The following is a 15,061-nucleotide window of genomic DNA, read 5'->3' on the forward strand; positions in this document are numbered from 1 at the left end:
CATATGGGTTCACATGTTGTTACCTGTTTGATGGCTTCAACTTATTATTTTAATGTTATTCTAGGACAGTGCGAAACAGTTGGAGGCCATCTTTGTTAATTTGAACGGTTTAAGTATAATATGACAGGTTTCCAAAATAATTGGCAAGTGGTAGCCAAAGTATGTGCATGCAGGAACTGGTGCGACCTTCGATTACAGGGAAACGCGTGCTGTATCTACAGGTTGTCCTGTCCATTTTAATCCAAGTGATGCCATCCAGTTTAATCTGGGTGCCATCCGAATTAACCCATGGTTTCATTCCTCATTGTTGAATCTATGGGCTGATAAAGTGTTGAGAACTGGTACAGGTGACTCACAAAAAACGCTGGACACTTCGCACAGATTGGCGATATTCAATCAGTGATAATTCATGATAGGCGTTTACTGATAACGGCTGAAATACGCTCAGATATGTGGATCGCGATTAACTGATAGGATATAACCAGTTTATTTTGGTTGCTGATGAGAAGTTGACTGATAAGGATTGATAATTCGCGATAAAGAGGAGCAATAGGGCAATTCGGAATTAATCGACAGATAATGCCTGACAAGATCGTTGGTGTCATTGATGAGAACGATGGGAACGTATCGACTCATAAGGAGCTGCTGATATAAGGGCTCGTAAGCAAAGTCTAACTGGTATTTTATGAGAGCTGCTGCGCACAGTAATGTTGGCGCACAGGTGAACTGGGTATACTGATAGCGTTACTGATAAGGAACTGCCTCATCAGGCTTGAGACGTATATACCGACCAACAAGCAGTTATTGCTACCTTATCAGCAGCTCATCTCCAGAAACCGGCAGTTGTCCACATTTGTGAATCCTTATCAGTCACCGCGGTTCTCTATCAGTAGGTGCTTATTAGGCGGCAGGTTCTCACACTTATCCCCAATGAGAGGATCAGACCTTGTTCATCATTTCGTTGTCAGTAATAAGTTATTAGGCTATCAGCCTTTATCAGCGTCACTCGGCGAACCTTTATGCACGCTTCCCCAGGCCGCCGCAGCTGCGATAAAGCCACTTTGTCAGTTCGTATTTGGTTACGACCCTTACCAGCGACCTGTCAACAGTCTGCACGACCCCCATTGGCTCCTCTATAACCCCAATAACCGTGTCAGTTCTTATCGGTCAACAAAGCCGTCATATGACCTTCCCTTCAACGCCCCTACGGCACCGCTACCCTTTATGGTTAACTTTCAATCCTTATCACTCGATAGCTTCAGTATATCAACTGTCTAGCATTTCGCCTGTTATCAGACTAGCCGTTATAAGGGAAAGAACTTGCTCTTATTAGGCCCAGGAGTTATCGCCGTGTATACCGCAACCCGTGCAAAGTGGACGGGAAAGGCGTGCTGACCCACCGCGGAGCGAGCGCGCAAACGTGAATGTGTCAGGATCTGGGAGCCAGCAGCTGGCGAGAGAGGGTTATGTTTTCCCGCGGTGTCTCTTGCTTCATTTCCTCTCGTTTTTGAGTCAGCCTTGAGGCAGTTTTTGAGTCAGTCAGGTTAGCCTATTGTCAGAACATTTTGTACAGTCGCTGTGAGGCCTAAACGTGACACGCGCGAGCGCGTGGCCTGGCCTGGCCTGCGCGTACGCCGGCGCTGCGGAGCGGTGGTCGCTGGGTTTCAGACTATATGACTATATCGTAGAACGTGTGCACAGCTGGTTGCGAGGTGCCCCGTAACACCACCTCAAAGACCCCCCCCCCCCCCACACACACACACATGGGAAAACAGTAAATAGCTTATTTGGCTCACCTCAAGAAAACTTTGAGGTATCCAACAGCGAAGACCACAGAATAAAACTCAGGAACCAAGCACGTGAACGAAATAAGTGTTCAGGTGCTTCGTATCTTTACTGATGTAAATGTGAGGCCTCAATCCAACGAGACCGCTGGATGACTTTCCGTGGGCATGTTCCACGTTGGCCATATGGAGGTTGCCGTGACCGACCCATACTCCAGACTCCTTCAGGAAATACTATAGCATATTACCTTGGTGACGTGTAAGAGCAGCTACGCAGGTAGTGCAGGTCTTGTAACGCCTTTATTGAAGCTTAAATAAAAAGCAAGATGAAAGGCAACTTTTGAGTTCGCTATGTACATACAGGAAAGCGCTGCTGCCGGTATACTGTCTCTTCACGAGTTACGCACTACATTTGAACCTTCAATTCGTACTTCAACACGCTTGCCGAGTCTCTCAGATAATTAAGATCATCCGCACTGAGGCCACTGCAATCTTTGAGAGCGAGAAACTCTAGGCTTTCGTCAAGGAGCACGAGCTGCTGAAGACCGAGAATGGTCAACTTGCGGAGGTAGTGGAGCTCAATTCGCTTGAGGTTGCGCAGAAGACCTCGCTGCAACGTATCCATAAGAAACATGTCGTCAAATGTGTCGCACGATCCTAAAACAAGCTCACGCAATTCGAAAGAGTTGTTGAAGAGCAAGATAAGATCTCTAATCTTCAGTGACTGCGAGTTTTCAGGGTCCAGGAAGAGGCTTTCGAGCTTGCCAAAGGGAACATCGCTAGACTTCACAGTGTTACGCTTCCAGCACATGCTCAATGCTACAAGCTGAAGGCTCTGCAGGTTACGGCATGCACAGTCAATAGCTGACAGGTCCACATCCGGCATTGCCAACTTCAACGAGGTCAGCCCAGAACCAGCCACTTGGAGCACTGGCTCAAGTTGTGTGTAGAAAAACCACTCCGATGTTGATTCTGCCGTACGAATGGACAGCTCTGTCATGTTTGGGAGCAGCCGCAGCGGAGAGATGTCATCCGTAGTTTTAATCTCAATGTCAACGCTGTGCAGCCGAGGGCACAGGTCGATCATTTTGGTTAAGAACTCTCTCATGGTTGGGCGGACTGACGTCTGTACAGCGTGAACGTTTAGGTCCTTGTACCCAACAAGACCAAGTTTGAATTCTGCTGGCTTAATTTCATTCAGTACAACTAGAGCCTTGTCCAGGGAAGGCAGATGAAGGGCTTCAAGGCCAGGAAGTCGTTCCAGGAGGTAGACAGCACTTTTAACCGTCACTCCAGGCGGTGCTCCTTCGATGGACAGAAAGCTGAGGTTCTTGCAACCCTTTGTTCCCGCCTCGTTCACCAGCGATCGAAGTCCGCTATCCGTGATCTGCGGCGTTTCGCACAAGACAAGCTTCTGTAGTTCTGGACAGTGGTTGCCGAGAGCATCGAGTACCTTGTCCGAGAGGTTTTCAAATGCGACGAGGAAGATTCGTAGGTTGGGCAGGGCGCGCAACATTTGACACAGTTCTTCGTTGTCGCAGCTGAGGTAAAATTCTAAGGACAGTTCTGACAGCTGAGCTCCGTATCGTCCGATGCGTCGAAACATGCGCTGAAAACGATGCGCTTCTTTTCGAGCGAGGAACTCGGACGTCAGAAAGAGGTCTAGTCGGCGCACGTTACGGCAGAGAAGGATCTCAAACTGCAAGCAGTTCAGATTTCTGGGTCCACGTTGTTTCTGCAGGAAGTCCAGTATGCTCTCCAGTATACTCTCTGTACAACGGCTGAAAGGGTTTCGATCCTCTGGGAGAGAGTCGATGCCATTCTCGAGGGCTTCGACAGCTTTCTCGACTGCTGGTAAGATGAATACAGTGGCGACGTCGGTCGCAAGGACCTCTAGAGTAGGCGGCGTGAAGCGACGTGTCATAAAGGAAGCTCACACGAACGTCTAGAAGGAATACAGAAGGTGCTGAGCAAACATTGCGCGCGACCTATGCTACCGCGTTCCAGCGCGCGTGTCTGTGTCCATAGTGTCTGTGACATACGGTAATATCAGCAGGTTTTGTTTCACTTTCGCAGGACTAATAAACTCTTTCTTTGTGTGCAGACAAAGACCTTCACGCTTGCCTGTGATTTCCGCAGACATGTTGGATTGTCCACAAATCGCCTCACAAATGTTCCTTTTTCTCAGCGATAATTAACTTCGTGTAACGGCTGCTAACTTCCAGACATGTTTCTTCTTTTATTTGGAGAATCCTATTTCTCATTTCAGGATTCTCTTATTTTGTGCTTCTGCTCGGTTATCGGTTGCTTCCCGGCTCTGGCGTCTACAGTGAGCATTGACATTCATTACGCACAAACACGTCCACTTCGCCTTTAGTATGCATTTTACATTCCTTTCTTTCTCCACTTTTCTAAAATAGAAAATGTATATATATATATATATATATATATATATTTTTTTTTTTTTTTCCCAGCCCTAACGAAATTGACTTTTGGATCGTTTGCTTACAAGCTTGTGACTACGAGACATTGGCCAAGCGTTGTAACGAGAAGGACATGCTGCTAACACGTCCTTTGAAAAGAGAAGGACCAGCAGCATGTCCGAGCGGGTTAGGCGTCCCGCTCGTTATAGTAGTAGCCAAGGTGGTGCTGGAGACTGGGGAGGTGGTGGGTTCGAATCCTGCCGCCGGCTGTGCAGTCTGAGGTTTCCCCTGGGTTTTCCGAAGACTTCTCAGACGAATGTCGGCACAATGCTCTTGAGGTAGGTCCAGGACACATAATAACGCCCTGTTCCCTACTCCTTCCTACTGTTCTCTCTCCATCTGTCCATATCTGTACGCTGCTCATAGCCACAGTTGCTTCGCGGCGCTAACGCGGAGTTAAAAAATAAAGGGAGAGAGAAATGTGCATTGTCACGGAATTACTGCCTGTGGTACCACTTTCTGCTCCAAATTGTGTCCTATTTTTGACACGCTACAATTACATAGTGTACACTTTCGAAACCGAAACTTCATTAAACAACCTCCATTAAGTTCCTCTAGAATCAATTATTTATTTAAATTTGTGAACGATATTGGTGTAACTGTTGGATCTACAAAATAGGGCATGCTGAGAAGGATTATCGTGTCTTTAGCTGACGCGGGAAAGCAGGAGGAGCCGAAGGAGCATGCGGAAAAAGCAAGCGAAAAAGGAAAAGGAAAGGCATGATCGCAGAAGTAAGAATCCAATGCAATCCAGCCAATGGAACAGTTTTCGTCTGCTGCCAAGTGGCTCATATGTTGTGATGTCTTCAGCTTCGTGATTCGGAGTTTTGCGGTGTCACAGCTCTGTATTTATAACGTCGTGGAGAATTTGGAATGAGGATGGAAATCGAAGTAAAAGTATTCACATTGAACTGCTGGTAAGTGTTGTGTTCCATATTTGAATTCAGCCGTAAGTTAGGCTTACAGTGGAATGGTTCGCTCTCGTCAGCTATTTCTTCTAGCCACATAAACACGAAAGAAAAACTTGAAATGTACTTGCAAGGAGCGAACTAAACTAATATGCTGTTACCTACCATTTCACCGCGGGCACTTAACGTTACTCTGCAGGAGGTCGTTCCCCCCTGCTTCCAATCGGCCCTTTGAGGCATTGGCCTTTAATGAGTTTTCTTCCTCTGAGAATAATTCTCATATCTAATTTACCATTTAGCTTTTAATCGCAAATCTACTCAGGCCATGGAGTGTATACTGTGAGTAGAAAAGCGTAGCCTTCACGGTCAGCTGATTTTAGAGTGTCGTTCGTGCTCGTGCGCATCAAGATGTCAATATTTAGGTCATCCATGGAGTGGCCCTGAGATTACCCGATTTAGGGTACATTGATTGCAGTTGTTTTCCCTCTGAGTCCAGTGGCAGCTTACCTGCCTTCCTGCACTTAATTACGTTCACAGTGCACTAGTGCATTTCCAATACACTTTTCTAACACACTTTTCCAATTACAGGGGTATCCCGGTCATCAGCAAGCACAGACATGAGCGTATGGCTACCATTGCAAGCTATCTCGCCGTATCTGACTTCGATTTTGTGTTCCTTCAAGAGGTGATTATGCAAACATTGTTTAAAGCGAAGTCTACGATGAAATGTATGTGTGACTACTATATATTAGCCCTGAAACGGACAGTATGTGTTGCACAGAATTTTTTTACAGAAGTAATAACACTAGTGTTGTGTCATACACACAAAAATTTAATGAGCCTTAGATGTGCCAGATCTTTTATCATTGAGTGGATATGTTCTGTTATCAGCTTTGGAGCCAAGAGGACTTCAATACTGTCCATTCAAAAACAAGCCACAATCTGCCTTATGCTCATTATTTCCACAGGTAAATATTTTTTAGGTCATCCGCAAACTCGCGGTAGTTGATTTTTTTAGCTCACAGCAAATCATTTTCAGCGGTGTCTTGGGCAGCGGCGTGTGCATACTGTCGAAAAGCCCTATCATTGACACGGGCATGCTCAAGTACACCCTCAATGGATATGCCCACAAATTTTACCACGGTGACTGGTTCGGGGGAAAGGTCGTCGGCCTCTGTAAGGTCATTCATCGTGGCCTCTCCTTCAACCTTTATGTCACCCACGTAAGTTGACAGTGGTATAGTGGATTCGCGTTTGCTTGTTCCAATTCTTCCGCAACTCTGTTGCGTAATGATGCTCTCAACAACTCCCGCACAGCTTCACGCCGAGTACAACCGCCAGTGGGATGTCTACTTGTCGCACCGCATCTCTCAGTCTTTCGAGCTGAGCCAGTACGTGAAGCTGACGAGCGACATGTGCGACGTGGCCATATTAGCGGGCGATCTCAACACAGAACCGCTGGATCCCCCGTACAACATCATCCTACACAACACTAATCTTGAAGATGCTTTTGTTGCCCAGGACCTGGGGCCTGTACGTTGCCTTTTGTTCTTATTTCTAGGGGTGTGCGAATCCGAATATTTTAAGTCGAATCGAATCGAATGGAGGAAAAAATTTCGAATACCGAATCGAATATCGAATATTCGTGCAAAATTTACAATATGTGACTTTTGCTCTAAAAGTTTCCATTTTGTAGCCCATGGCTTTAGTGCAATTTTTCTGGCATTAACTGTCACAAGAGAGACATGCAATTCTTCTGCTAAAAGCCCCTACTCTTTAATTTTACGTGAGAGTGCTTCCTGCTTTTCAGGTGAGTCTACACTTACTGGAGTGATTACCTTAATTTCAAAATTTTATGTCGGGCAGTAGCATGTTATACGGATGATGTTGTAATTATTGTTGTTGCAACCACAGGCCATTTGTGAAACAAACGAATTGGCATCCTGCCTCAGCTTTGTCATGAACACCTTTTAGTTTCTTTGCAGTCGCCCTAGGAAGTTGCACTACTGAAATTTTAGACGTAAAGGGTATCTTTAAGACACCCTTCTTGTTCGTGAGATGTAGTCAATATTCAAGAGTCCTAACGTTTTAAAGGCAACCTCTCAGACATTAAATCAGTCCCTCGTCGGCACCGCTAAACTGCATGTGGGAGGGGCGCCACCCCTCCCACAGACGATGTCTACAAAACTAACTTTTGATAACTTTAACACTGTCCCGCCTGTGTTGGTCCTGCAGCAAGAGCAATTTCGTAAAGGAGGCTTCACCTCATGCACGGAAGCATCAGGTGAAGCCCACTTTCGGGTTGCGTCGTTCATATTCGTGGAATAGTCGAATATTCGAAAAATCGAACATTGGATATTCGATTCGCGAGTCGAATAGTTCGAGCGTTTCATATTCGATTCGAATTCGAGAACTCGAATATTCGCACACCCCTACTTATTTCGGCTTACGTGCTGGCCATAAATGCGTATACGAAGAGGGGAGTCAAGTCCTGTAGATCACATAAACAAAATACAGAAGCCGACACTGAAGATTTTTGTTTAAGTTTAATTTGTACAAGCTTTCGCGTGGAGGTCCACGCTTCCTCAGGTACCTGAGGAAGCGTGGACCTCCACGCGAAAGCTTGTACAAATTAAACTTAAACAAAAATCTTCAGTGTCGGCTTCTGTATTTTGTTTAGCTGGCCATAAATGTGAAAATATTAACGACAATATAGCTGTCAACATCTTAAGAAAAATGGGAGAATGCCCGAGTGTCCTGGTACAGAATCTCATGATCTTTGAACATAGCATCAATTGTTGTGCCCGTCCTGTTCCACTTGTGCCACTGGATTCCTGTACTATCTTGTGTTCTCATTGAATAAGTACAGAAAGCAGAACTACGCATTCTGTCTGTCGAACTTGCGCTTGCGTACAGGTAGTGACCATGTCCCCATATCCTCAGGACATGTTTTGCATGGGAGCAACTTGCGGACATCCCGACAATTACTACACGAGCAAAGCGGAAAAGAATGATTGTCCCACGGGGAAGCGCATCGACTATGTCATGTTCAAGGTCGGGAAAGGTGAGCCATCCTGTCTCTTGTTTCGGAGCTGACATTGTAGACAACGTTGGCTGTGCAGGTGTAGTAGCCAATTGCAAGGTGTGCCGAAACCCCACTGAAAAGACTCCGTCCGGTCTGCCCCTCTCGGATCACGAAGCCGTGGAAGTTACGTTAAAGGTTGGAAAGTCGAGCGAAGGTGAGCTCGATCTACCTCTAAGTGATGTGAGCTCTCAAGTTTCGAAGTGTATTTTAATTCGAACAATTTTTCTGAATGTGTTAAGATTGGGCAATGCCTTAATCAATCATGATCAGTAAGATAGGTGGTGGTGCTGGTATTGAGAGCCGTACCAGCACTTTGGAATGTCAAGGAGTTATATAGCACTAAAGATATCAGGAATTTTGCAAACAACTGTGCACTACACTGTGGAATGAAGCATCACATTGCTTGAAAAAGCAATAGTTGCTCCTTGACATGTTCTTGTTCACGTACTCGAAACACTGCATATGTAGAGCCTGAAGTTTTAGGGTTTTACCCGATTCTTCCCCGAATTTGCACCCCGAATTGAAGGTTGCCTCTTTAGGGTGAAACCATATTTTTGCCTGGCAAATTGCCCTCACTTGGATGTCTGTAGAACGCACTACCTTACTTGTTTAGCAGCAAATGCAGTTACATCACCGTTTGTACCAAACCACTACAGTTACTTTGTGTAACTGAGCCTGATTTCCCCTCGAATTTAGCCTACTGAAAGTTTTTTCACCCGAATTCGCATGAATTTAGTGCACATGTTTATTTACCCGATTTTTACCCCCCGAATTTAGAAAAAAATATTTCCCGAAAAATTCAGGCTCTAGGTATAGTCATGCTTTGAGAAGCACTTACACTCCAGTCAGGGGTTCAATACGTGCCTCTCTTTGTGAGAGAAAGCAACAGAAATTATTTGAGGCACAGGTGGCCCACTTGTGGTAGAAATACGCTTTCGCCTCGACAAATTAAGACAACTGTCATGCCGTCAACTTTGCAGTCGGCACTCCTGTATCGTGTGGCTCGATATCGCCCAGCAAGCTAGTTGGCACCTGCACCCCTGCTCTGGTGGACGCTCTGCACCGTGGCCAGGAGCAGCTGGGTCGCTCCCTGGATGGCCTCTACCTGGACAAGTTGTTCTATGTCCTTGCAGGATGCTTCATCACCTGTGTGTTAGCCGGAACAATGCCTATACAGCTGTCACTGGCGTACCAGTGGATCCTCGTCCTAATACGTACCTTTGCGGCCATGTCGCTCGGGTTTTGCTTCATGATGGGTTTCTTCTGGAACGCCATGGAACGCAGTTCCCTGTTGTCCGCCCGCAAGTCAATGCGGTTGTTGTATGATGCGTTTGTGAAGGAGGTCGCGAACTACGGTGGTTACCCGTTAAACGAGACTCCTACGGGCAAGCTTATCGAACAGGGAGACCTGAGGGTGTGAGTCAGCACCAGTGCATTACAGGCAGTGCTCTCTCGAGTTGACGAAGAACTGGCAGGGACTAATATAACTAAACAGGTATTATTTTTTTATTCAGGACGATTGCAACATAGGAGGGCCAAACGATACTTATTTTTTACTATTTTCTTTAGAGATAGTGGTCTCGTATCATGGTGATGCAATGGGAGTTTTGGACTGGGTTTTGCGTTAGTGCTTATCGCATTGTCGTCTGGGTGTGGATGCAAACTACTTTGTCATTACGTAATGGCAGTGACAGTGTTTGTATTGCAGAGGAGCCGGCCAGTTTGGAATGCAGGCGGTGCCTGGTTCTTCTATTCTGGCATATTCCAATGATGTGCCAGTGCAGCACATTCAGTTATTTTCGTATTGTACATCAGTTACTGGAAAATTCCATCAGCTGGAAAACATTGTGTTGTTAGGAACGACAGTGTAGCAGTTTTTAATCCCATGTACTTCTAGTCTCGAGGTTACGACCAATATGTTCCTAACATCTTAGAATACACCTTCCACACGATATTGATCAACGACCATTTTGTGACGTCTTCATCCATTGCTCCAGGCTTTGCTCATGGGATGTCTTGCCCACACTTTCAATACATTTTAGACATGCTACATTGTGTCATTCTGTCTGTTAAACAGTCATAGGTATCTTGCACATAGCATATATGGAGATGTCAGTTTTATAACACTGCCTTCATTTTTACGCTCGACAATAAAGGACTTCTACATAATTCAATGCTGTCATGTATTCAGCATGCTTCTTTTTTATATTCCACATTGGTTACGTAAGTACCCTCGTTGGAACACTCAAACAATGATAGGACAGTAGTGTAGTGTCCTCGCTCGCAGGATGTGTGTATGCCTCGGAAATGCAACCTCCATTGAGCAAACAATGGCTGTTGACTCCAGTTTCTGAGCTGCACTAGCAATCTGCAGATGAAGCATTCTGTGAGTGTTGAAGCAGCGTTGTTGCAGCGTTGACGCAGGCTTCTGCAGTTCTGCCATGCTCATATAAAAGTGCTGGAACATAATGCAAGTGGCCACACTCAGGGAAAAGTGGTTATGTTCATACAAATTCTTGTCAATTCTGATAAGGGTCAATCACCTCTCCTATGCAAGTGCAAAACAAGGGTTGTTAACCACTTTCTTGGTGATTCCGCTACTAGGGGAAAAAAAGCACTTCAAAATGTTTAACCGTAATTGGGCTAATTATTTTTTATTTGGCAATGATACCCTCAAACATATTTATTTGTACCATCCATCACTGCTAAAGCATTTCACACACAATTTCTTGTGCAAGTGGTTTTTAGCTTCCATATAATTGTTGCAGATAGCAATATAATTAATCGTTTGTGTTGGTGGTTTACAATACAATCTCATGTAGGATACAAAATCCGAGGCATAATATTTGGAAGTATTTTTTTGCCACCTTTTGATGTGTCTTATTTAGGGGTGTGTGAATCTGAATATTTGAAGTATGGAATAGGGAAAAAAAATGCCAAATACCAAATTTGTGCACATTTTACAATAATTGTACTAAAAGTTTGCAATTTGTAGCCTGTGGCTTTAGTGTAATTTTTCTGCCATTAACTGTACGAAGCAAGACATCTAAATCTTCTGAAGGAAGCCTCTACTCTTTAATTTTACATGATAGTGTTTCTGGCTTTTCAGCTGAGTCTACACTTACTACTGGGGCAATTATCTTGATTTCAAAATTTGATGCCATGTGGTGGCATATGTTACACAGATGAGGCTGTAATAGTTTCTGAACATCCACAGGCCACTTGTGAAACAAACTGGTGTCCTGCCTTAGTCTCCTTTGCAACATAAATTGAGCAAGCATGGATGGAAGAGTGTGTACTCAGAATAAGTCAGTAACTCTTGATGCCTGGCGTAAAACGGCTGTGTGGGCATACACATTGCAAACTTCAGTGCAGAGGCCACTAGTGTTTACCACAAAGCTCCCTTAAGATCTTTACTGGCATTGTGCTCTTTTTCCTCGTCTTTCTTCATAGAAGGCACACAGTCAGAGATGTAATCACAAACATAATGGGGTAACTCCAACAACCTTTTGCCCTCTCTTTCTGCTCTCATTGTTTTGTAGATAGTGGCACTAAAGAATTCAACTTACTTCCTTGCCTGGAGGAAAGGCTGAGCATTAAAGGAGGTGTCTTACTGCAGCTGACTGAGTCAGGTTAAAGCAATTTAAGTGGCCAAGGCTAACACCAGCTCTTATGCATTGCGCAAATGCGTAACACACAATGCAGTAGTATATAAATCCCTCACCTCAAATGAATGCAGAAAAAAAGTAACCCCATTTATTGTTTAAGGTTACAAAGTCAAGCATTAATCTCGAAGGAATGTGAACACAAGCTTAACATAAGCATAAAAAGGTACCAGACAAACAACACAAGTGACATCGTATGTCACAACAAAAGCTCCATCACAAGTACTGTCCACCCAAAAAAACAGCATTGAAATGCTGCCACAAACCACCGGTTAGAACTTTGTTCTTCCTTTTCTTATTTTCTTGAAATGTTTTACATTAGGAACTCTTCTTTTCTCCGCTCCCCTCAGCGGAAGACTTCGAACCGAGGAAGGTGTCTGTCATTCCTTTCTTCTTGTAATAACCTTTGCGGATGGCTTGGAGTGAATCCTTGGAAATCTTCATCAGAAGACAATCCGGCAACCAAGCCCTCATGGCCTCCTGCATGTAGCCCTGCAACGCAAGCGTCCCAACGGTTGCCATCACTTCAAACCCATTTCTCCCGATGAGAGAAAGTTGTCCGGCGAAGTGCGCGCCGCTTACCCTCAATTTATGCGGGAGATACCCATAGGTGCTGTGTTCTATGCCCACGGTGCGAAGTGCCTCTGTGACATAAGTGGTGGGTGTGGGAACATCGTAGCTGACCTTTCGAATCTTGGACATCTTGGTCGACACAAACGCGGGTTTCACCGACTGCATGATGGCAAGAGTAGGGATGAGTGTGTCAATTAGGGTTGCCACCTTTCGTAGTAAAAAAAAATACCGGCTGAGGGAGAGGAGGTGGAATAGAGGGAAAGGGTGAGGGGTGGAAGAGCACACACAGAAAACAGAGATAGAGAGCGCAAGATAATACGCGAAAACATGTTCCTGTGTGTAATAATAATAATAATAATGAATAACTAAGGAAAGAACTGGTGACTGCAGGGTTGGGTCTATGCTCCAGATTTATTCAAGCTGTAGTGGAATGTTGAAGGGAAAAACCCCGCAAAAGCCCATATGAAAGGTGTTGAGCCACAAATACCGGCAAAAGGCTACCGGCAAAAGGCTGCCGGTATCACCTTCCTACCAGCAACCGGCTGTGTCGGTATAATACCGGCCTGGTGGCAACCCTAGTGTCAATCATCAAGCGGGCTAGGCAAGTGCATACCTGAATAAAGATGCCACGATCCTTGTACTCTGCATGTACAGCTTGGGAAATATAGTCCATGTAGGCCTATAACAAAACGAAAAAGAGTCTTCTGTGTTTCTATTGGCTTCTAGAACAACAGAGGCTGTACCTTGGTACCGGCGTAAGTGCTGAGCAGTGGCAGCGGAAACATTGCGGAGATTGACGACACGTTGATGATGACTCCTCGCCTGCGCTTCTCCATCTCGGGAAGAACGATGCGCATCATCTGAAATATTGTAAATTGCGTAAATTTCTGAATGTGCCTAGCTCTAACCTTGCCCTCACCATTGTGGCAGCAGTGCAGTTTGCTTTGATCATTTGGTCCATCAGCTGCAAAGTGCAAGAATAAAATACATCACGACTGCACCACGTCCACAGTGTACTTTTGGCTTACCTTGTCACCTTCGGGAACCAGCGTAAAATATTCTGCATAGGGGAAGCTCATACCAACGTTGTTCACTGAAGAAAAAGGCAAACAGTTCAATATACTGATGCTCAAATACCTTAGAGGCATAAAGGTAATGCTCACACACCCAAGACTCCAACTTCCAGGCCCTCAAGTTCTCTCCTGATGGTGTCGTAGATGCTTATATCACCAGTAAAGTCCACAGCTACAACTTTGGTCCTGACATTGGTTGCCTTTTCTGCAAAGGTGATACATAATAACGTTATGACAAGCACTGAATCTGCATATATCGATCATACCAATGTCAGCTGCAACGCTTTGCAGTTTCTCGAGGGTCCTGCTGAGGAGAACCACGTTGAGACCTCGCTTTGCAAGCTGTAACGTAAACGGCATATTTGTGTGAAAAAGCCACACACATACCCAAATTTGCATATGGCGTGAAACAAAAAGAAATCTTACCTCCTCAGCATATGCCTTGCCAATGCCATCTGAGGCGCCAGTAACAACTGTAAAAACGAGGAAAGAAATGTCGAAGCTGTGCAAAAGCTGTAATGTGACGTGCGCGGGACGTCATTAATGTGTTTTCCTACTCTTCAAGGTTGCTCCGCATCTAGCGGGGTTGGTCCATTATAAATTCTAAGGACAACTCACACAGTCTACTTGGTAGGTTGTATGCGAATGAAAGCTGCCTATGTAACATCTGCAAACCGACAAAGTGCCGTATACCTCACAATCTAGTGCATATAATAGAGCAGAGATTAATTCAGTGCTGTAAGCCACACTCGCCGACGCGCGTTCTGAAGAATGCAGTCGTTAGGCGACAGACTCACGCCTGTTAAAACGATCGTATACTACAACCAGCATTACAATTAATAGTTACGAGAACCCTGTACGGTGTACTAACAGAGATTGAACCCAAGCTGAGGTGCGCATGCGAGCTATGTGTAACTATGGCAGACGTTCGGCACATCTTGTTTACGACTTTAACGGGGGGCCACTGCGAAATTCGGGGCTTTTAGTTTTATATTTTCTTCCTTCCGGTCAATGAACAGACTCAAGGGCGTCTAGACCGGTTTCTGTTTTCCTGTTTGTCACCACGGTGAGTTTGCGCCGGGAAGTCTTGGATTCCCAAATCTTGGCTTTGAGTACAAACTGCACGTTTCCGCGTCCTCGGCGGACGCGCTTTCGGGGAATAAAATGAGATGCATATTCACCTGCCCATTCTCCCATCTTCCTGAGGTCTATGGTAAATCCTAGAAGCTGCCCCACGAAACACGTGTAGATCCCACGGCATAATGAAATAAAAAAACGCAGGAGAACAAAAGCTATAAAAGCAGCACCAATGAAGGCCAAAATTTTGAACAAAACCGGAATTTCGGCATTCGAGAAGGGGCACGTTTCTTCTGTCATGCTCACGACAGCCCTGTTATCAGCAGACAGGACAGAACTCAGCCACACCACCCGGCTGTGAAGCAAACTGTAGATTGCAGACGCACAGAAAAAGCGAGCGGAAGAGAAGCAGC

The 15,061-nt window shown here is 45.2% G+C and overlaps 2 protein-coding genes across 2 annotated transcripts; one reads left to right on the forward strand and one right to left on the reverse strand.

The window, feature by feature from the left end:
• Positions 1–5,013: 5,013 nt before the first annotated feature.
• LOC135401392 (sphingomyelin phosphodiesterase 2-like) lies at positions 5,014–10,434 on the forward strand. The gene is made up of 8 exons (XM_064633786.1): positions 5,014–5,184; positions 5,764–5,860; positions 6,067–6,143; positions 6,215–6,398; positions 6,493–6,708; positions 8,119–8,239; positions 8,298–8,414; positions 9,241–10,434. Exons 1-8 carry the CDS (start codon positions 5,141–5,143, stop codon positions 9,678–9,680), a joined length of 1,296 nt encoding a protein of 431 aa, XP_064489856.1. The 5' UTR covers positions 5,014–5,140; the 3' UTR covers positions 9,681–10,434.
• A 1,560-nt stretch (positions 10,435–11,994) lies between these two features.
• On the reverse strand, positions 11,995–15,061 carry LOC135401393 (very-long-chain 3-oxoacyl-CoA reductase-like). The gene is made up of 10 exons (XM_064633788.1): positions 14,753–15,061; positions 13,998–14,044; positions 13,838–13,913; positions 13,666–13,776; positions 13,527–13,591; positions 13,418–13,462; positions 13,242–13,358; positions 13,112–13,177; positions 12,508–12,657; positions 11,995–12,417 (listed from the first exon to the last, which is right to left on the reverse strand). The coding sequence occupies exons 1-10, from the start codon at positions 14,946–14,948 to the stop codon at positions 12,244–12,246; spliced, it is 1,047 nt and encodes a 348-aa protein (XP_064489858.1). The 5' UTR covers positions 14,949–15,061; the 3' UTR covers positions 11,995–12,243.

The sequence above is a fragment of the Ornithodoros turicata genome, chromosome 7 (genome assembly GCF_037126465.1).
Source record: "Ornithodoros turicata isolate Travis chromosome 7, ASM3712646v1, whole genome shotgun sequence".
Classification (NCBI taxonomy): Eukaryota; Metazoa; Arthropoda; class Arachnida; order Ixodida; family Argasidae; genus Ornithodoros; species Ornithodoros turicata.